This window comes from Scleropages formosus, chromosome 2 (assembly GCF_900964775.1).
Source record: "Scleropages formosus chromosome 2, fSclFor1.1, whole genome shotgun sequence".
NCBI lineage: Eukaryota > Metazoa > Chordata > Actinopteri > Osteoglossiformes > Osteoglossidae > Scleropages > Scleropages formosus.
In genome coordinates, this window is record NC_041807.1 from 1,031,614 (window position 1) to 1,054,705 (window position 23,092).

The window sequence follows — 23,092 nt, forward strand, 5'->3', positions numbered from 1 at the left end:
TGCTTTTCTGCTGGTTAGCCTGAACCACCTACCCAGCGGCCCCCCGAAATCTTTAAGCCCACTAAGGCCGGTGCGCAACTGAGAAAGCAGGAGATGAAGTGAGAAAGTGAAAGAAGGGGGACAACCCTGGGACGGGCGCTGCTCCAAAGCCTTAGACAGCTCGTAACTGCTTTAAAAACAGGGCTTGTCTCAGGACAGAAAGGTGTGTGGGGGGGGGGCTTCACTTTTCCCGCACACTGGTGGGAGGCCTGCACCATGGGAACATCATCAGTTTCAGCGGAAGGACTGGAGAAGAAGGGGAAGGGGGAGGGGCATACGAACGAAAAATCTGCTCTATCCTTAAGCAAAGATGATAATCTAGATTAAGTCAGCAAAATGTAATTGCATAAAGTTTTTAGCAATTAAAGAAACACAACTTTAAGTAATTAACTCTGCAGGAAATGGTGTAAGCTGTGCAACTTAAGTGTTTTGCAAGTGTTTGAGCAGTGTATTTAAAACGAACACAGGCTAATTCAATCAGTACAGCAGCACACGATATTTCCATATAAAACAACTTGCCATGCCTTTCATTTTCCAGTGCAAGTACTCACTGAATATCCCACTTTTAAAGTAAGACCTTTTAAAGACAGAGAGAAAAAAACATTTTTAAATCACATCTTAAGACACTTTTTGCTTGGTTTAGACCACTGCAGTTCACGCTGCGGACACAGGGTGGAAGCACTGAGGAACCGCCACTGTACTGTATTGTACTGTACTGAGGCTACAGAGAAACCGCTCTGAAGGTCCAACACCTATTTAATCGCACCAGTCAGCGGTATTTTCACGTGGTAATTAAATATATACAGTACTACGTTCCTCGAACAGGAACGACAGGCTAAACGTGCAATGCCATGTGGAGTCCATCTAGGTGACCTCATAAAAAACACCGGGTCACTGAACCCGTGGAGCATAAGAGAATTTAATCACATCACTTTATTCAATGCTACTCATCAGACACTCCTGTGAAATAAAGCAGGGGAAAAACAAGAACGGCTCCCTCTACAGGAGATGTTACTCGGATCGTTACAGCGGCTGAAAAAGAACGGTGAGCTGAGAACGGAAAGCGTGCGGGTGACTTAAGTTTTGTTCCGGCCAAAAGAAAAGGAAATGCCCAGTGGCCTTGGGTTGTAACCCTGTCCCAGAAAAGTACATTAAACAGGCAGATGATCCCTGCTGCGCTGGGCGTTTGTGGTGGAAAAGAGCGAATAAGCTCTGCTTTTACAGGTCAAAGACGCACAACTAGTGGAATCAGCAGTGCGTTTCACTGCGGTAAGCGATTCCAGCAATGAAAGCGATTGTACTGCAACAGACACTTTAGCTTTGGGGGTGGTGCTGGCGGGGGCCTGAATCACTGTTTTCCTGCTGACAAACGAGAAGCAACATAAAGCAGCCAATAACAAAATCAGCCTGGAAGGACGGGGATGGCACGCTCCTCGTACTCCCGCGTTTCCGCAGAGTGCTTTTTTTTGGGTTTCTCAGGTGGGCTTCAATCTGCAGCTGGCAGTGTGACTCTAGCTGGGAAATGGAAGACAAAGAACACAGCAGCGCTAGCGCAGATGTAGGGTTGTTAGTGTCCACATAAAGAGGGACGACACGAACAACAACAGAGCTGTTCCATCGGGCGCTGCCAGCTGCTGCCAGCTGAGCACAAGGGCCCCTTTTAGGGGCTTTAATTAATGACCGAAACAAAATATTTATATCCACAAATAGCTGCAGGGACGAGCAAGCAGCGATGAATTGCGTTTGACGTCCGCGCAGCTCGTACCGGGGCAAACATCTGCTGCAAGGTTGTACGGAGAAGGCTATAATCTTTGCAATTTCAGCCAAGAAAATGACAGGGCCCGAGGGGCTGCACGTCTCAGCCCCATGACCGAAGTCTCGACGGTTCCATCTCTCCATGCCGCGCTGTCCGCTGACACCGGGCTGCGGCCTTAATGCCTGGCTGAGTATGCATGTGTGTGCGTTCGCTTTCATCAAAACATAACTAGAGCCACCCCTCCACTTCAGCTGCCACTTTCCTCCTAACCGTGGCAGCTAATGAACAGTCCCGGATCTCAGGTTCGCCTCGTCGCTCCACTCAAAGACAAGTGCAATTTTTGGGAGGGCGTTCCTGGTTTAGCTCCTATCTGACTTGGCCCAGAATGAGAAATAATCATGGATTTTTTTTTTTTTAATGAAGTCACAGATGAAGGATGCACCTGGCAACTGTATTCCCTACAAAAATACGCCCTGCCAAAGTGAGCGTCAACGTTAATTAAAGGTAGAGCCCAAACTCAAACCGATTCCCGAGTTTCCGCACCGATTCTAAAGAGGGACCCTTCAGTTAATATAAACACCAAAATACGTAGGATTAAGCAAAAATTCATCAAAATGCAGCAACTCCCCCTCTTGCAAAAGCAACACCTTCCTGAATTACCCTTCATAAGGTGAATTCTCATTAATCGCACATAACCATACCATTACCACCATGGTAGAAATTTCCTTTTGAGACTCAAAAAAGACACCTCTTTATGCTGAAATATCACACAGACACCATCTGAAACCACTTGTCCCATACGGGGTCGCGGGGAGCCGGAGCCTAACCCAGCAACACAGGGTGCAAGGCTGGAGGGGGAGGGGACACATCCAGGATGGGACACATCCAGGATGGGACGCCAGTCCATCACAAGGCACCCCAAGCGGGACTCGAACTCCAAACCCACTGGAGAGCAGGACCCAGCCCAACCCGCTGCAAACCCAATTTAAACTGAAACAATTAGTGCTTAACAACAGTTATTATAACACAAGGCAGTTTCCCTTCATTAATTACTCCATAATACCACATGGGTGTCTATTTGTGCTCGTTCAGCTCTCTCACAGCTATTATGTACCGTACGCTTCAGTGCTGACAAAATATGCATGACACACAGTGTTTAGATATTAATTCAATTTTGTAATGCAAAAAACAGTAAGTAATGTATGAAAATACAAATAAACTTGCAGTCACTGAACAAGTTCACATGGTGTCTGACAGCACTTGGGCTGTGCAAAATGATGTGGGTTTGATGTCTGGTCAGTGTGTGTGGAGTGTGTGTATTCTTCCCAAGTTCACGTGGGTTTCCTCCTAAAGACATGTCTCCGGGGAAGTGGTGACTCCAAACTGCCCTGCGTGCGTGCGTGACAGCGACACATCCCTCACCTCTATAAACGTGTGAATGACCATAGGCAGTTCACTGCAGTGCGACTAATGCTGTAGATCACCTTGGATGAAGGTGTCAGCTAAATACTAGTTCATAATCGCAAGCGGTTTTGGAGAAAAGCGTCTACCAAATGACAACAAAAACGCAAATATCTCGCATTTCTTAGCCGTCAGGGACCGTGAAATCCAAATTCGGCGTATCTCGGGGAATGACCACATATTGTGCGTTTTCAAAAATGTCAGTTTCTTGCAAAGAGAACATCACCAGCGTCCAGCCTTTAGTTGGCAGTAAAACGCACACAAGCGGAGAAGGCGAGAGGGAACTTGATTAATTCAACTGGCTTCCACAATGTTTAAATCTCATCGTGTTCTTGGGTGTTAGTAACACCATCAGCACTGGAGAGGAGCTTGTGGAGCCAATGTATTTTTATTTTCAGTTTTTGAAAATCACGTTCAGTGTAGCTTAAAGTTAATATTTAAATGTCAGTGTCCCCCCCCCCCCCCCATTTTAGACTTTTACAGAACATACCCAGTAATCTATAGCACATATCTATTAAGTTATTGGCTGTGTATGTAATAAAGAAGGCTGAAAGAGGCCAAATGCTGCACGTTTATCGTGTGAATTGGTCAATAACGAACAATTAATAGGAGGTTATTGAGAATGTTTTATTTTAAAACAGACATTTTTAATGTTTCAAGTTGATAAAAGGTAACAAAATAAATCCTCCAGGGTGTTTCCAGGTACATTTGGAGTAGCACAAGCTTGCGTTGGATAAATGGCTAATGAAAAGTCTCACAGAACCCCCCCCCCCCCCAAATTACAGCTAAACATGCTCACAGAAACAAACCTGTAAAGAAATCTTAAACTTTTAGTTTGTGAGGTAGTGGTGAAAGTGACCCTGGATTTACAAAGACGCTCTTACCGATGGAATTCCAGTTCCAACAGCGTTCATGGCTTGAGGATCGTGTGTGTTTGTGTGTGTGTGTGTGTGTGTGTGTGTGTTTACATAGGATATGTCCCCCCAACCCACCCAAGTGGGACAGGCTCTTTTCTGGTAACTCTGCTTAGCAGGGCCTGGAGCAGCATCTCCCGCTCTCATCCTGGCCACTGGCCCTAATCTCCGCATTACCAGAGTGCTCCTACGACACAAAGCTCACCACGATCAGGGCCAGAGCCCAGAACGTCCTACAGGAACAACGGCAGCCCTTCGAGTGGTCAGAGAGCCCAGCATGTGGAAAGTGTTAGGATTATTTTTAATGCAGAACAGAAAAGGGTGGGTGGAGGGTGAAAAACGTCTACTACTGTTTCTCAATCTTTTCCCACCACCTCTCCCCTCATCGTGTCCTCCAGGCTTTTGCAATCCAATTTTCCCCCAATGAGGCAGGCAAAGAGGGTGGAAAAAAAGACTTAGGAAAACAAACCATATGTTCCTCCGGGTACCAACTAGCACTTCGTCAGGGGATACACTTCTAGCCAAGTTGAACTTGCGCGAAAGAAAAATTTAACTGGCCTTTCACGATGACCAAAGTACGCTCCGTGCCGTTCCTACTTTTTCCTCACTAAGGATATTTGTTCGAGCGACACATTCTGAGAAATAGTCTTTCCCCACTGGTCTGCTGAATACTACAACACTGTAATTACCATTATTTATTCATTTAGCTGACACTTTTCTCCATGCTTTTATCCACTATTTACATTCATCCTGAGATTTCTGTAGCTATTACTTCCACCTACATGGATGACTTCCTATTTTTCATAACCCCTCTGCCATCACAGCTTACACTGCAATGCCAGTGTGTAATGCATCATCTTCAATAGCTGTATTTTGTGCAGCATTAGGACAATGAGACACATGTTTCATGAGATGTGACCTCCAACAAAAGGCCTCTGAATTAATTCAACTGTAACAAATGTGTGTTTGCACTTGTATTTCAAAAATGTAAGCAGCTCTACAGACAATTGTGATTCTCCTTTGCGCTACATTTTTTGGCAGGACCATCTGCACAGTCATTGCCTGGCAGCAGCAGGCTAATGGTGAACCCTGCAGATTGGTACACATTTTATGTGAAAGTGGATCTGGGAAATAGACAATTATTCAATTTTCGAGATGGTTAAACTCGGACCTTTTATTCAACGATGGAACTTAATCGTTTATTATTTGCAGCTAAGCGTTACAACCTTCTTCAAACTATCCTGATGTCAACCTAAATTAAAACACAGACTGTGGAAATTACAAATTAACAGTAAAAGAAATAAAACTTCACTATATATCCATGCAAGTGCTGAGCCATTACAAATGGAACTGGATCTGATTTATTACATTAAAAACTGACATATTTCACATACATTGTGAAGAAATGCATTACTAATATTTTGGAACCACAACATTGAAAATAAAAGGGTTTCACCATGTTAGCATGTCAAACACATCAACAAACATAACATAAAACACAGGCTGTAGTCACAGCAATACCTGCAGCGATAAAGCAATTTTACAAAACAAGCTTTTAGGCTATATACAACAATATGTCTACATTCCTGAAAACATTATGAGTGAAACTAGTCTGAGCAGACAAGACAGTGTATACTGGTTTACAGAAAACAAAACAAATTGGTGACTGAACAGGGAAATAGGGGTGTCATGTGGTTGAAAAAGCAGTATGGCAGCCTGCTTTAATCACTTTATAATTGTACACTCACTGTAATCCTGCAAGGCTGATAATGCCACCAGAGGTACATAGTAAAATCTGAAATTTACTGTGTTTTTGTTGAAGAACCCAAAGCCCAGTCCATAAATAAAGACCTAAAGAATATTTTGACCCAACTACAATTCTTGACACTGTTTTTATAAATCCTCCAAGTAGGGTTAAACATTTTATTCCACAGCTAATAAATAATCGATAAGATGTGAATCTCTTCTACAGACAAGAAAGCTTTTCAAATAAAAAAAAAATCAGAATCATCTGTACCTGAATTAAAATTCTTAAACGTAAATGGTGCTGTTTAATTGAAGTGTTCCTAAAATAACATGCTGAGGACCACTTTATTTGCGTACATTTCAGTTGCCTTAAAGCAGGAAACAATCCTTGACAAATTTCCAACTAGCTTGCAACATCAGCTCCTCTCAAATAAATATCTGCCAAATTGAAATTTATCAATAAAAATATCTGGAAATAGATCCTTGACTAAACTCAATGACAACTAGTGAACTGTAAATACAACAGCTTAAATAAATATGATAAATCATCCCAGTGTGCAACACTTCACATTAAGGCTGAGTCTGAATTTCATTTTCGCTGAACATACTATGACTTGCTCTTCACTGCATTAAAACCACATTTCAATGTCAAAATGTAATGCAAAGGAAAAAAGCAACTCAATTTAGAATTACATATTTATTTATAGAGAATCATAACCCTTAACTGCCAGACCCCTCACGCAGCGTGTGCTGTCCCAGTATCCACTTACAGCATGAACACAGAGAACCCGATCACCCCACCGCCACCCCCGTACGGCCCCAAACCTTCCCAAATGACTTTCGCGTTAATTTAGCACTTCACAAATCTGTGCGGAACGTGGCCGTGTCTGCCGTGGCCGTGTTCCCGCAGCTGACACCGTGCCGGTGGCAGTGGCTGTCAATGTAGGCAATGAGCCACCTGCGGGCAGCACACAAGTGTGCAGGAGGTGCCTGTGGAGCTCACCGAACACACCACCGCCATCACTCAAGCATCGCAGAACCCCTTGTCATAACTGTCTGCCACCCTGGCTGAAACCCAGCAACACCACACCTCAGGTTATTTGAGAGAGATTTCAGAATTCAGTCTGAGAGAGACGTAAAGACGACAAGTGCAAAGACGCACCGATCGCAAGAAAACAAAGTCCCAGGTGTCCGAAAACACCGAGGTGCACTTTGGACCTAGAACTCCCCACACGGAGTTTTCGTCCTAGAACTGAAAGGCTTGCGACCAGGGTTAATTCATAAAAGCGTATCGTGCATTTTGCCCGTAATACGCAAGCCGGTCATTGTCCTTTCATAACCCTGACTTATGTAAGCTTACAACTTTAATATGTTCTTATAGAAAATAAAGCTTTAAATGTCATTACTGGTCATTATTCACTAAAAATACAAAAACAAAAAAACTTTTTTTTTTTTTAGCAGCAGTACTGGAGGGAAAGAAAAAAAGATGGTTATGAATGTGACAAAGTTGTAATGCTCATCAGTGCTCGTCTGATCGCCATGCCTCCCTCTACATTGTTCAGCGGCTCGGAGAAGGTGAAGTCCAACCATGACGGCCAAGCGAGCTCCGACTGAACGGCTGGAAAGTATGAAGAGCTCTAAGGAGAGCACTGTGAGTGCAGGAAGTGCCTCATACACACAATTACATTTACTCTGCGTTGCCCCTCAACACACGAGGTACAAAACGCACCCGACGTCCATGCTTCTGGACACCGAACGTTCTGGACGAAACATGAAATCGACAAGTTTGCAAAGAGGGAATTCTTGTTTAGACTTTCAGGTGCATGAGTCATGATTGCACACAATACTTTAATAAAGTAAACCGTTTCAACCGGCAATGCTGACAATTGCAGAACAGCTATTATTCCACGATCATGTTAAAGACTATGACGGAGAGACTGTTTTATGAAAGTATTTGGAAAAGCTGCAGTTTATATGTGTCCTTCAATTTTCTCCTGTTAGTTTCAGAGCCACTTTCATCTACGCTCCAGATCCCCTCGGCTGCACATGCGCGCGCACGCACGCACGCACGCACACACACACACACAGACAAATACACAAACTACGATGAGGAATTCCAGTAAACTACGTGAGCTCCGTGAAACGTCGTCTTGTTACGAGAAGGCAGTCTTACCGTTTCCTTGTTGGGCAGCAGCTCTTTCCGAATCCTGAAGAAGTTCTTGCCGTACTGTCTGAGACCTTTAATGAACCGCTTCTGTGTTTTTTGGGTTCAGGAAAGGAAGAGCGGAGGAGCGGTGTGGGAAAGGAAGAAAGGAAAAAAGAATAGGAAAAAGAATGATCAGTGACATAAAGACCACATCTTCTAAAAATATCTGCTCTCAAACTCAAGGTCTGTACAAAGACAAACATTAAAGTTTTCTTTGAGCTAAAACTGAAAATTAAGCTCCGATAAGAACATTAACCAAATAGCAGATAGCTGTTAAATATACACCCAGAGAAATTATGCATAAAACCACAATATAACTCACTGGCCCAAACAAAATATTTTAGCAACTTCACTTGAACACTCAAAAAAAAAAAAAAGAAAAAAAAAAAAGGAACATTTATCGGACGAGTGTCTACGAAAAGCCACTTGAGGTATGAACTAACATGTGAATATATTTCCTACGTGCCAGAGGACAGAAGAGTAGAAAGGAAATAAAAACAATCAGCGACAGCCCCAAAATAAAATGACAGTTTGTTTCCAAGAGAACGTGTACACGTATTAATGAAAGAAAACACAAATGGGGAGAACATCCAAATCCAAGACTTCTGTTCCTTTAAGAGCCATAAAACGCGGAGGCACAAAACACGCATATCCAAGCAAGCATAGAACCGTCAAATTTACTTTCTTGTTGGAGACGTGACCCGCTGCAATCCAGGCGGAAGGCTTCCGCCAAGTAATCCCACTAAAAAGCAGGTAAAGTCCACCGGCAGCCGGAGCCGGACCTTTGTGTCCGAGCCGAGCGAAATGGGCGCTCAAGGTGAAGATCCAGAGTGCGGGGAGGTGGACAGCTTTCCCCCCCTTTTACAAGCAAGAAACTGCTTGTCACTCTCTGCTCCTGCACTACAAAGGGGAAGGCTTTACATGTGATCTTTCTGCTAGGGAGCCTGTGGTGTGGGGTGGGACCGAAAACCTGGTATGGAGCGCGCAGCGCTGCCTGGAGGAGCGCGCCTGCTACTCGAGCTTAACCCCTTTCGGGATCTCGAAGTGGCACGGTGTCCTCTCGCCGCCCCTGCTAGTCTGCGGGCACACGCACGCGCTGGAATGAGAGAGCAAGACGAGGTCTGGGCAATAGGTGGGCGAGGGGGTCCGGGGCACGCCAAGCGGGGGTCCGCGCAGCCCCGAGAAAGAGGCGCCCGAGCCGAAACGTGCGATCGCCAGCGTCCCCGTCAGTCAGCGAGCCCCCGCTTTGTGTGGGAAAACATCATTATCTCAGAAATAACCTTACATTTGTGTTTTTCCTTGGACAAAGGCAGCAGCTCAATAAAGAACAACAACAAGTAGCTTTTAGGAAACTCAAGTGGCTGTTGGAGACTTCTGAACAATGTACAAATTAGCCTTATTTCCCATTTTGAGGAAAGCCCTTCCCTCCCTCGAAGAACCGGCTGATGCTGCAAAAGTACTTGTAATCAGGCCTGTCTATAAACCAGAAGGTTTCACCCGACTGCAGTATTTTTTTTTTTTTTAAATTTTTCCAACATCAACATATATTAAGCAAAGATATTTTCAGTTATGCCATGCACAGAACGCACCATGTTGAAAAGGAATTACGCAAGCGGGTCTGCCAAAGAAACATTGTACAAAAGCCACAATAATAGCGGGAAATTCCACAATGCAGTATTTTCTGGTTGAGCCCTAAAGACACGACGACCCCATAAAATGTGAACACTTCTGACGATAGGTACACTCAAGTCAGTTACTAGAATTCCCACATATTTACTCCTCCGACAAATAAAACTGGTCCTTCGAATATAATTTAAATGCAGGAACTTCAATGGTTCACAAGCTTTAGAAAAGATAATGGACATACAGTTCAACAACAACACAATACGACAGGATATACAATTCAATGGCCATAAAACGTAAATTAAGCAAATATCTGGGCTAAAGGCCTTTTCTATACTAATTTTATAAAGCCAGATGCAGCAACATCAGCCCATTTCCCACAACAGAGCTTAAGCATTTAAGCCCTTCAATTTAAGAGCAGAAAGTCAACGGAAGGACCAAAGCAGAGTTCTGCTCGTAGTTTCGTGGCACAAGAGAACTCCGAGTCGTCTCTGCAAAAAGCTGTAGTGGACATCGGCCAAGAGCACGCAGGATTTCCACTCATGCTATGGTGACACACACAGTACTGTACCTGTCAACTACACAGTCAACCTGCCTCTTAACTTTTGATATAATGCTGAAAATTCTGATTAACGATGACAAAAACACTTTGTTGTTACAAAAAAAAAAAAAAAAACCGTTTACTTTCCGTACGAAAGTATACATAGGAAGAATGCAGCACGTTTCGCACTTCAACCCTACCAAGGCCTCTATATAAACCCACCTGGTGAGCTTCTTGCTTGAAGGGGGACTGTTTAATAGGCACAAATTTCATGAAAAACTTGTGCTTATTACAATTTCAAACTTAGACAGCATGGGTTTGTTTAAACAGTAACAGTTTAAATGGCAAAGACATTGCAGAAAATTTTTTTGCAATTTGAAAAATATTTTAAAATCAGACCCGTACTTGGGCTGAAAAGACAGATTCTAGAAGTACTACTTATGGCTCACAGTGGCAACATTTTTATATCTAGTTTTATGCATTAGTGTAAAATGTATAACAATTATATATTTTCAATACAGTTGTGGTTATGCGTTCTCAATGTTAACAGGAACTGCATAAAGCATAACTAGCAATATTGTTGAAGCTTCTCCGAAACAGAAAAAAGATGCTCATGAAACCAGTGTGTAAAGATGTGTAGAATGGGCTACACATCAGCGTACAGACAGATGACTTGTTGCCAAACATGATTTCTGATCAAGGTTATTGGTTATTCACCCATTAGACACAAAACTGTCTCATGCGCTTGACTGTACTCCAGAATCTTGTGTGCGCGTCCAAATGTCTCTTGTTGTTCTAACGCACTGTTGCATACGTCACTTTGGAGAAACGCATCTGCTAAACTAATAAGATAAATGTATTACCTTTATGAAAACCTGTGGACTCTAAGGCGTACTGATGAGCATGACTAGCAGTATTTCTTGTGCAAGGCATAATGGATTATAGGCAATGATGGATTAAAAGCTTATGAGCTAACAATCTTGTCATTAAGTGCTTCATTATTGCCGTATAATGAGAACATGCGTATTGCAGAATATGGACAATAATCTGCAGTGAATGGTGGCACATGTCAGTTTGTCCGCGTGTCCTTCCTGTGTGGTCCTTAAACCGGCCTGCTCTACATCCAGGATCCAGTACCAGAGTGACCATTCTTTGCTCCCTGATCTCCTTACTACATGCTTGTCTAATGAGGCAAGACCTTGTCCTTTGCATGGACGACATAAAGCCTTTAAAACCACTAAGGCCACAAGCTAAAAGCACGATTTAAAATAAGAAATAAGAATAAAAAGGAAAAATGTGAATCGAGTCCTTGTATGATATAAAAGACTCTCCGAAGCTCTGCGAAGAGGACCCAGCGCAGTTGTACTTTTAACGGGAGTGCATCTGTGCGCCATAATCGCACAACCTTGATTATCTCAGCTTGCAGTAATATTTACACTAGCAAGCATGATAGCTTGCACTGCCAGCTAAGAGGTCCCCCTCCCCCACGCCTCCCCGGCTAACTCCCCTCTGTTCTGTGTCAGCTCCGCTTTAAGGCTCCATTTCAGCTGCCTGAGCTCACCATGCCCACAGCCCAGCTAATAAATCATCCACCAATCTACTCCCAGAAATCACTCCGCTGCTGTCTGGATGGCTCCGGCCCACCGTTGCTAGGTGACGGGGCGAGGGGAGGAGGGACTGGGGAGCGAGTACACGGACGCTAGCAAATCGCTGGGTGCTGCTCTGAAACAACAGGCTCCTTTTTTGCGAGGAAATGTTCCAGGGAGCTGGTGGCTCTCTTCCCCGACTCGCGGTATGCTCCCGCCCTCTTTCCTCGACATTACATAACTGCGACATACAAGGGGAAAGAGAAAGGCCCACAAACGTGAATGAGATCTAAAGCACAAACCCAGGGGGAACGACGCTATTCACAAGAAGAAAAGTTAATTGAAATCCAAAAGCAGAGTCATCGCTTAAGGTCAGAAAGCTGGCTTGAACACATCTATGAGAGAATGGCGAAAGCCCTCAGTTTAGGACGTGCACCTATCACGGGTCAATCCCATAAAATCAACATCGACACTGGCCCACACAGAAGCATGCAAATAGAGGCGCAAATAATGTGTTAAAATTAACTTTGCAATGCTGGCGTTCTTTATCCCTGCTACACACAATTATATATAACATCACAACACATTAATTCACCTCAAAATCCAAAACCCTATGAAGAAACCAGCACAAGTGGTAGGAAATGGGGCAGAAAACAAAGAGCTATTTCCTGCTCATTTTGACACATCTTTCACATCAAAGGATCAAACATCAGCCTGGAAAGTACATCTACTAGTCAGTAGTCCAACAAAACACTGCGCAGCATGTTGTGTGGTCTAATCTGTCCACATTTCTAATTCGTTTGGTTTCCTAAACACTAATTCTGCAACACCACATTTTCCTTCCATATTTTTCTGAGATCGAGAAACAAACAACGATGCTGGGAAATTCTGGTCTTACCATGTATGCTTATTTAACCCAACATGCCTTTATGAGACAAAAAAAAAAAAAAGAAAATGTGTACAAAAATAATACAATCACCAAGTCTACAAATATATATTCATAAGCTTCTAGGGAACTGAATACAAGTAACTACAGTGTTTTAGCAAAAGAAGGGATTTCCATCAAAATATGAAGCAACCAAGATAATCTTATTTGAACACTTTTAAAACCTTTCATGTTGCTACACATAGACCACACCCCATAATCCTATTGTGCTTTCTGACTTGAGGCAACTTTAGGCTGCATTTATGCTCTACACAAGTGCATGCAAAAATTATGCAAAGTAGCATCATAAGGTGGGCATGAGTCCTAGTACACCCAGAAAGCAGTTCTCCAATGAGGAACTAAGTCCTGGGGGGCACTGTGAGGACACTCGGTCTTCATGTCAGATTGAATCCAGAAAGGAAGGGGGAAAAAAAACTGAGAAACCCAAAGAATGACTAAGTGAAGAAGCCCAATGACATCAGTATAAATGCATCTTTATAGCTCTGTTTTGACAAACATGTAAGAGGGGCAGAAGACAGCGTAGTAGTTACAGCTGGTGCCTTGCATTCAAAGGAGCTTGGATCAAATCCCACTCGTCTTGCTGTAGCCTTGAGCAAGAGACTCACCTCGATTTGCTTGGGTAAAAATTCCCTGCTGTATAAATAGGTTAAGTAATTTTAAATAGCTTATTATACAAAGCTAACACTAAGTCCATTTGGATAAAAAAAAAAAAAGGTGCTAAATAAATAATAGAAAAATAAATATTCACTTGTTACAGAATGCAGAAACTTGGAAAAATTAACAGATCTTTAAATAGGGGTGATAGTGGATTGCTATGCCATAATGCAGAAATTTGGGTCATTTGCTTGATTTTGGATAAAACAAAAGCAAAGACAGCAGGAGTGCTTACAATGGTAGTCGGACAGCTACAAATAATATTCCTGCTGAACATACCAACAATGACAGCAGCGCAACTGAAAGCAGCCTGAGAACATTATGATGAAGCTTTATTGAAGATGGTCAAAGCAAGTGAACGAACTGATTAATTGCTACTGCTTGTTTACCAGTGTAACATTAAACATATTACAGATGCATTTAAATTGGCTTGAAGTTGACAGGATGAGAATTTTCAAAATGCGACTTGAACGTATCGCCGGCTTGACCATTTTAAGACGGCTTCAGTTGAAATGTTTGACAGCAGCTTGCCGTAGTCGCAATGCTGGCTACATACCTGGAAAACAGAACGCCAGCTATGGAGAAGTATTATCTGTGATTTGCCAGCAGTATAGCTGCTTCGATTGTGTGCCGCAATTGCACTGCAGTAACACTGGTCCACTTATCAACTGATGGGTTGTTTCTTCTAAATTAAAGGCATACAAACAATACGGTAAACAGACAACTAGCACCTAAAAAAATGAACTGAGTAACATTTAATTTGTTTGTGAATATACATTTCACACAAAAGATGACTGAAAACATCTGTCACCAATAGTGAGACCCCGTCCATCCACATCTTTCTGTCCTGCCACACCATTCCGGAGGGTGTGCCGTATCACCAGGTAAACACCGCCTCCACAAGCACCCCCTTGTCCCTCATCATGTCCGTTTTTAACCTCCTAAGATACAGAGGAAGAGGCCAATCTCTAGACACTGGCAGAGAATTGGAAACCACATACACATCTATTTATAATGTATTTTGCAAACATTTGTCCTCTTGCACTCAACTGATAGTAAGAGGCAGAATAATGACAGTGATAATTAATGCGAATTTATGAGTGTGGTGCGTTCAGATGATTATCACAAATGTGCTGTTACTTTGAAAGTGCATATTAAAATTTATGTACCAATATTTACCAAATGTTTTTCCCCGTTCTTCCTCTGCTCAATTTTCCGCATTTGTTAGCATACATTTCTTAAGTAAACGACGGGTTTTTGATTTCTTGTAAGTGGTTACAAAAATACGGCCACAAATTCTCTATTAAAACCTTCTCTCGAAACCTATATGGTGCGGTCAAGTTTAGACTGGAGTTTCTGCTCAAGACTTTAAATTTTAAAAGAACACAAGACTGGACCACTGCACACAGCTATGTTTGCTGCCCACATGGTGATGAGAAATACTCAGGAAAAGCCAACGTGCACGTTGGTTCGTGACGCTCTTCCTGTATACAGTTACTGAGGATATACCAGCCTGGAGTGTCCCTTGACCATTTGTCTCCGTTCTCGCTAGAAAATCGCCTGCGGTGGAGTCCGTCAAATCTGTTGGTAACATATTGAGGAGTCCGGATTTACTCCATCTGCTTGTTACACATAGCTGCGTAGTGCCACACGCAGCTTCACGACAACCTCAGTCGTTTCAAGGGAACACGTCGTCATCTGTTCCAAGGTTTGCTGCCAGGATCCCAAGAGTTCCCCACTACTCTTTTTGTTCGTCGACGAAAAGATGTATATCCGGTGCCTTGAACATTTCCACACATCAGTTAGACACTTTGCATGCTCACAGCAAGAAAAAAAAAAAAGATATTCAGGTAGTACATCAAATTGTACAGGTAGCGAGCTGCAAAAGTACTCAGGAAACACTGACTGAAGTTCACCCTCAGTGGAAATGAACCCCACAAAAACAAAATGGACTTTTTTAAAGAAAAAGAAAAAAAAGGTTTTAGGCAAATGACACGGAGCTGAAAGGAACTGCGGACCTTTAATGAGCTGGGTTCCACAATGACTGAGAAAATGTGAGCGTCTCTCTCACACACGGGTCCCGATGTCCACCATGCTGCAGTGGCATCAGGTGTCAGACACACCCTTGAGCAGAACGGAGAAGCAGCCGTTGTAAATACAGGACTCGCCTCCAAACTTTTCAGGAACTTCTCCTGCTGCTGACAATTCAGTACATACAGAACGCGACGCTATCCCGCTGCAGACGTGGTGCGTCAGGGCTTTTGTAAAAACCCTTTCTTCTGCTGCAAACGTCACCCGTTTGTTCACTTACGTGACTCCCCCCCACGTCCATGCTGAAGGATCATTACATACAAGTGCAGATTAGCTGCTCGCATGGGCAAAATGTTATAAGGAACAACACAGAAGCACTTCAAAAGTGGTGTGTAACCATGCATAGTTACTGAAAGTATTAAAAAAGCCTTTAATTACGGAAAATGCAGACTTCTAAGACAGCACTCACATAAATAGCTTCAACGTACAATTACTACGGGCAAAAAGTGGCCAGTCACCACACTCCCCCATGTTTGCAGAGAAACAAAATGTGTAATTCAGCTGGAGATAAAGCTCGCAGCAAGTCCTCAAGTCTTAGCAGAAAAACAAAATCTAACAGAGGTGGGGGGGGGGGATGTTATATATAGTCTAGGCATATCACTAATTCAAAGTGGGTCCAAACTTGCACATCTTCCCTCTTCACCCATCGCTGAATGTTTAACACATACAGACGAGCAGGCGCCCACACAAACACACACATGGACTAGAGAAGGGGGGGGGGGCTGCAGACACACATTCTGCCACTGGGTGGCCATTCTTTTCCAGCATCCGAAGCCCCAGTGCTCTGAGAGACAATTATCTCGCTAAAGGCCCAATACACAGATCCATCACTGTCCAGAGATAAGAGCCACAGACCCACTCCACACTCTTTCTTAATGTGGATATGGGCAACTCTCCCGTTGGTTTGAACTTCTCTCACCGCTGGATATTTGTCAGAACATAATGATGAAATTTAAGAATCTAATTAAACTGTTTATCGGAAGTTCTGCTACTGACACGTTCATCATATACGGAGCCTTAAACAAACACACTGTGGGAACCGGGTTTCACAACTGACCCCGAGGGCGAGATGACCATCAGCTCCATTTAAAAAAAGCTGCAGTAAAAGCAGCGACGGGAAGGGGAATGGAGGCGGTGCTTTCCGGAGCAGAGGCGGAGGGGGATAAATAAATAAAGGAGAGCGGAGCAGACTGGATGTGTGCGACAAGGTCAGTGGTGAATTTAAATGTGGGCTCGAGACATGCAGCTTGAAATGAAACCGAACGACAGGCACATTTACTACTTCCTTACCGAGCTACATGAGAGAGGAGGAGCGGATCCATCGCAGCGTATGAGCACTGCTGCTGGAAGTAGGCACTTACGTCTTTCACAGTCTCCCCCCCCCATATAGGTGCTACTCAAGAACGGCAATTTAACTGAGCCTCAAGGCATTAAATACAGTCAAGTCCACCTCAGAAAAAGTGACAAAGGAATTTAATTGCAAGGGATGTTTGGCGTTTCGAAAGCCTGATTCTGTAAGGGAATTGGGGAACACAACAATGGCAACATCAGCCTGGAATGCATAACGATGTAGAGGGTGCGAGGAAAACTTGCAGCTGAACTGTAAAACTGCAGTGCTACAGAAAGAAACCCTGAGAATTACACAGCAGAACACATATTCTAAGTGCTCAGCACACATCTTTAGCTCTATATTCAGCAGATTTACTCATTCATACATCTGCACTGTTACCACAGCGATTCAGAGCGACTAAGTTGCATAAAAATACTACAGATGATGCACTCCTCCTCAACACATGTTGCACACCTGGCAAAGAAATGACCCCACTGAATGATCTTTGGTTTGTGCTGCAAGTTGATGTAACAGACCAAAACATTTCCATCTCATTATCACATGCAGTTATTGTTGCAGGGTACTCTAATTTGTAATCTTTTCATTATTGTTTTGCACATGTTGTAAGAGTATACTTCATTTTTTCAAAAGACAAAATAGCAACTTGTTCAGTGAAATACTACATGAAAGCAGCCTCCAGGGTGACATACGTTAAGCAATGGAAATGGGAGACAGAGAAAGTACAGGTAAAAATGGAACATCCTCTGACGTGGACTTTTTTGCGCTGCCTTCAAATGCCATTGTGAAGCAAGAAGCTGTAACTACTGAAAGTTGTCTCTTAACAACATGAAGCTTGTGCAGATCTGTGCACAATCACAGATCACACACCCATCCAGGACGCACCATTTACAAATTGCAGACTGTGTACAACTGGCGAGAGATGTTAGAAGCAGAAAACTATGACGAGAAATTAACGTGGTCCGTTTCACAAGAGGAACAGGAGGCAGAAAAGATAAAGATCAAAGACACAAAACCTATACAAAGAAATCAGAACCAAAACCAGAGATACATGACACAGAGTTTAAATGACGTTTGCTTTCAATATATCTAAGATTCAATGTATATACAAAATGTTTCCCGTGTGCACCGTTTCATCTTGCTGTTAAATGGGAATTTCTGCTTGAATATATTGAACAAAGTGATACAGTAATGATATTAAACTTAAGGAATACATATAGCACAGGTGCTGAGAGGGGAAAAGGGCAGTCACACAAATGACCAGCATTTAAGGGTCATATCAATGTACAAATAACATTGCTGATCACTGACAATTTGTGCAAACCTGTCTATCTTCTCTAGGGACACCTTCTTCCTAGTGGTGCCATGGGTAATACGTGCCACAGACTACATAAGGACACAGTCTTCTGCCAGTTCTCGAAGTGTTCATTGAAAGCGGTTGCCCCAACGCACCATTTTAATATGAATCTCTGAGAATGGGGGGATACATCGAGGCCGTGCCCAAGACAAGCAAATGTCAAAATGCACCAATCATGAAGATCGGCCTCTTCTTGTTCAGCGTTACCCTTCACAGCTGAGCTTTCGCAGCCTCACGGTTTCACTAACTTCTATAGCCTCAAATCACATCTATGTAAATGCTGTTAATAGAAAAAAAATGGTTAACAACCAATTGTTCATGAGCAGCAGCTCAGTATGTGGTTGAACTTGGTCCACAAACCAAATTCAGCCCTTCAAGATTTGTTCATCCTTTGTTCTGATTTCTGTTATGATTCGACTTGCCAGGTGGGGGCTCAGGAAATAAACAGGAAGCAAACAGGAAACAGCTGTCAGGACCAGTGAACAACCTGCAATCTCCATGCTGGCTCTACTGAGTGCACTGCAAACCCGACCCACATCCTAACTGCCACAAACACACAAAAATGGAACATCTAACACATTTAAAATATTAGCTGGCATCACACTATCACCATATCCTACCACGAAATCTCTGTGTCTATGAGTACTATTGAAACAGGTAAAAGCCTGCCAACTGCTGGTATAACAAACAGGAAAGAGGTTCAATTTACCAAAAGGATGAAACAGGACTAACTCTGGGGTATTATGGAGCGTCTCTTACCACTTCGTCCTCGGACCAGCATTTCTCAATCAGCTTGGGCACAGGCTTCTTCACCAGGCGCTGGAGGGCCTTCCCCGCATCATACTTACTCTCATGAAGCTGCAGTGAGATAAACAGCACTTCACAATCTCAGTTTACCAATATTGAATTACTTCTACTCAATTGATGACCTTCAAGCCAATGTCAGATACAGACATATCATTGCACATCAAATTATAAAGCTATTGCTTCGTAAAATACTGACTACTTACAACAGCAGTGTAATGTGTAACATCACAGAGCTCTTACAAGCATCTGGAAATGTGATAGTTTAAAATAAATCTAATATGGGTCTACATTTCAGTATATTTTCAGATGACATGTCAGAAGTGCTCTGCAGTCACTCAGATCTATGCAGTGGTATAGTCTCCCACATGAATACACTTGTACTTTTAAAGAGAGGTCCAGTATGTTTTCTGTCTGGTCTTTCCTGCTACTTTTCTACTGTAGAAAGCAAAACAAATATTAGTGCATCATTCAAAGATACTGGTTTTGGCCTTCTTTTAATTGAACACACCACATCCCTTCCCTCCTACTGTATTCAGCATCTAGACAAAACTTGAAGATGCACAAGCACTTATGTTTTGTCAAAACAAAAAACATTATGCTTCACCTGTGTGTAATCTGTGTAGTGAGGTCCAGTTTCTCCTTTATCCATCTATGCACTTACAAAGTTAAATGATGCGCAAGACCAGTTCTCTCCTTCATTTAATACTTAATATATTAAAGGCTAGCATTTGTGATATGTAAGGCAATTAAAAGGAGAGACATAACTAGAGTACAAATAGTGAAGAATAACTGGCAATGGCTGGAAGTATCTCTCGACCACTGAACTAATGTTGCTGTTGGAGAACTCGGTTCTTTTCTTCGAGCAAGTTTTTGAGGCTGTGCTGAGATAGAAAGGGCTGTAGTACAATTACAGAACATCATGTTGCAGGGCAGAGGCCCCGGAGGACAAGTCCCTCACTGGAGCCATTGCTTAGTAAACCTTAGCTTGCGGATATAACCTGTGGCGATCCTGCTTCTTGGAAGGACAGTGTCCTGTTAAAGCAATTTCCTGCTACAACCTAGCTCCCAGATGATCAATTATGAAGAAAATGACTCTTCCTGGTGCATCTGGATTCACTGAGAACAATAAAACTCAGTGACTCAGAACTCCCAAATTCACATGTTAAATATGAAAACTAAACATTCATCTTATTCAAACAAATACTGGCATTTACACACTGAGATTAGGTAGAGGAGCACGTCAAAGTTTTCTGACAAGGCGTTTAATGTGCATTATGGATTAAATCTGCAGTTCACAACTAGTTATGTTCTTCAAAAACAAATTTGTGTTTTCCCTCATAAATGCTTTCTTTGACAGATGTTTAAAGTCACATAAAGGTTACAAAAATATAAAAAAAAACATCTGAAGCAAACTGGTATAGTAAATGTATGCACAGAAATGGATACTTCGGTGTAGGGACCATTTTTCACATTGCTGGCACGTTGACAATGCCCTAGTCCCAGGGTGTCCAATGTGCAGCCTGCAAGAACATTTCTAAATTATTCACATGTGCTTTACCTACCATAAACACTCGGAATTCTATCGAATGACACAAAAACACTGCCACAGTTGGACTCGGAGCACCCTGGGGGGGGGGTTAAAGGCAAGTGACAGAAAAACAGACAGTGGATGGTGGACCTGCTGTGTCACCCTCAGTGGCAGTACTGTAGTTCTGTTTTATGCAGTTGGCTTTGGTATGTTGTTTTATGACTGGAGTCTTTAAAAGTGAGTTTCTCTGTTAATATTTATATTTCCTTCTGAGTGCTGAACATGGCTCCCAAATCCAGAAAGAGAACTTGGACAAATATCAGACTTTTAAAGCAAGAAGGATGCATCTGATATCCAGTACTGTAGTTTCAGCCTGGTACGTAACGCTAAAAGAAACCGACCCAAAACACGCAACTAGGTTTGACAAATTTCAAGGCTAATTTTGAAAGGACGAGCTATTTGAAATAAAAGTAAACTTTCAGTACCAATGGAATCATAGCATGCCTTCCCAGAGCTGCTTGCTAAAATAAGGATATCGTGACAGACTATAGTTGTCCATATTGTTGAGTTAGCCACCAGTACTTGTAAGTTTGTATTTTTGAAGTGTTATAACTCTACCTGTTACAGTATTATTGTTAATTTTCACTGTGCATCCAACTTGATGGCTTTTACCAATGATGATGTTTTAAATTCAGCATATCACTGATTTTTAAAAATTTGGCCCTTGAACCACTTCACTGAAATGATTAATACCGTTTGTCAAAAAAAAAAAAAAAAGGTTGGACACCCCTGCTTTAGTCCCTTTTTTTGGCTCCACAGTTTGCCAATTTGATCTTTCGTTTTCACATTGTGCTAGCAGTCTAATCAAACAGGACAACCAGAATAGCTGTGGAAAGCCAAATACCATTTTGTCAACTGAAACACTGGTAAAATAAATGACACCACATGTCAATGTGGTAAGGCAAGGTAGGATAAACTGGTTGTCGGCTTGGAAGGTAGCAAGCTACTAGCTTTGTCAAAGTGTGTTGCAGAACAGACTGACCCTTTTTTTTTTCCTCCCCCACTCTTCTTTTAACCAAACCCACAGGGTTTCTGAAACATGTTGGTGAATGCACTGAAACACTGTGTTGTACTTACAATATTTAATGCATTTAGTGTAGTATCATCTCGTGAAGCAGCTAAACATCCATCCTCGGTCGATCCTCCGTCACACATCCCCGCAAACGCAGCCATGCTCCTGCGAAAAAACAATATTAAATCAAGAAATGTGCACATATACAGACAATGTGTAAAGGTAATGAATTTTGTACCATGACTACACTCAGATCTCAAGGGGAAGAAGGATATTTAATGAAAACTATGCAGTGAATAAGGTGCCATGGGGACAGGGTGTGGGTGATCACCTGGCAGCTCTCAGGTACATCAGCAGGTCGCAGTCATTGACTCCTGGCATCCAAACCAGCTCCTCATTCTCAGTCACAGTATGGCCATCCACAGGTGGGAAAGGCTGCAGCTCAGGAAGCTTGGCCTGCAGGACCAGAGGAACAATAAGATCAAAACTTTCAAATACAGAGGGATGCAAACACAGACAAAGACATTATCTCAGTGTGTGTGTGTGCTTTTTTTTTTTTTTTTTAAGACAAGTGTGACGGCATAATTGTTACAACGGCAATCAGAGACAATCACAAAATCATCTATATTTCATGAAACTACCATGAAGAATAAGTCTTTGTGGAGGAGTAACAGCAAAGATTAAATCAAACTTGCACAACACAGCTTTTCAGCCTGACATGGGTTGCCCTTTTAAGCAAGCCACACATATTCAGTCATGCAGATGCTGAACCTTGACGTAGCTCAAGAGTAATGAGCTCTAGTGTTTCCAGCATGTTCGGTACATTTGAAAGGTGCTAAAACTTAACACTAGAAGTATCTTAAGAGGCAAATTATTTAACTGTAAAAGACAGCTCCAATATCTACATGTTTTTTCCCCTATTACACTCAAGAATTTGCAGGCAAAATGAACAAAAAGCTACGCTGAGGAAACACATCTTTTTCGTAATTTCTAAGGGAGCATTCTACTCAAGCGCTGTTGGCTGATCATGGTTAAAATCCAAGACCAGTCGACTCCTTGACATTCGAAAAGTAGAATAAACAAACTTTAACTTCATCACGAAATGGACCTGGAGTAGGTATCTCAGCTCCATTATAAGTCTATCAAAGTCCGTAATATCCCACTGCCTAACAGGCTCTGCTGGCCAGATAACATCTTTCCACATGGCTGCACTCTCAGAATATGTTTGCAAAGACAGTTATTATGAGCTGTTCCACTGGCAAGGATCCAGATAATAACAAAATCACACACACAGCCAGAGTGCGTGCAGCTGGTCTACCTGCTGCTCCATCAGCTTCAATATGAGTGAATCCACTCCAAAGTATATCAGCTCTATTCCTTTCATTTTTTTGAACCACATATCCAAAAGCTGAAGATG

General features: G+C 42.5%; 1 protein-coding gene across 4 annotated transcripts in view; it reads right to left on the reverse strand.

Moving 5' to 3' along the window:
• Window positions 1-23,092, reverse strand: part of LOC108933885 (arginine-glutamic acid dipeptide repeats protein-like) — a 151,525-nt gene that overhangs the window by 18,516 nt on the left and 109,917 nt on the right. For 3 of the 4 annotated variants that reach the window (XM_029260115.1, XM_029260117.1, XM_029260118.1), the window contains 4 exons: window positions 22,007-22,131; window positions 21,741-21,840; window positions 19,028-19,126; window positions 8,090-8,170 (listed from right to left, as the gene is read on the reverse strand). In XM_029260115.1, the coding sequence (XP_029115948.1) occupies window positions 8,090-8,170; window positions 19,028-19,126; window positions 21,741-21,840; window positions 22,007-22,131 (405 nt within the window). Of the gene's footprint in view, window positions 1-8,089; window positions 8,171-8,803; window positions 8,976-19,027; window positions 19,127-21,740; window positions 21,841-22,006; window positions 22,132-23,092 lie in introns of those variants that run through there. The other variant, XM_029260120.1, reaches the window with a different exon arrangement.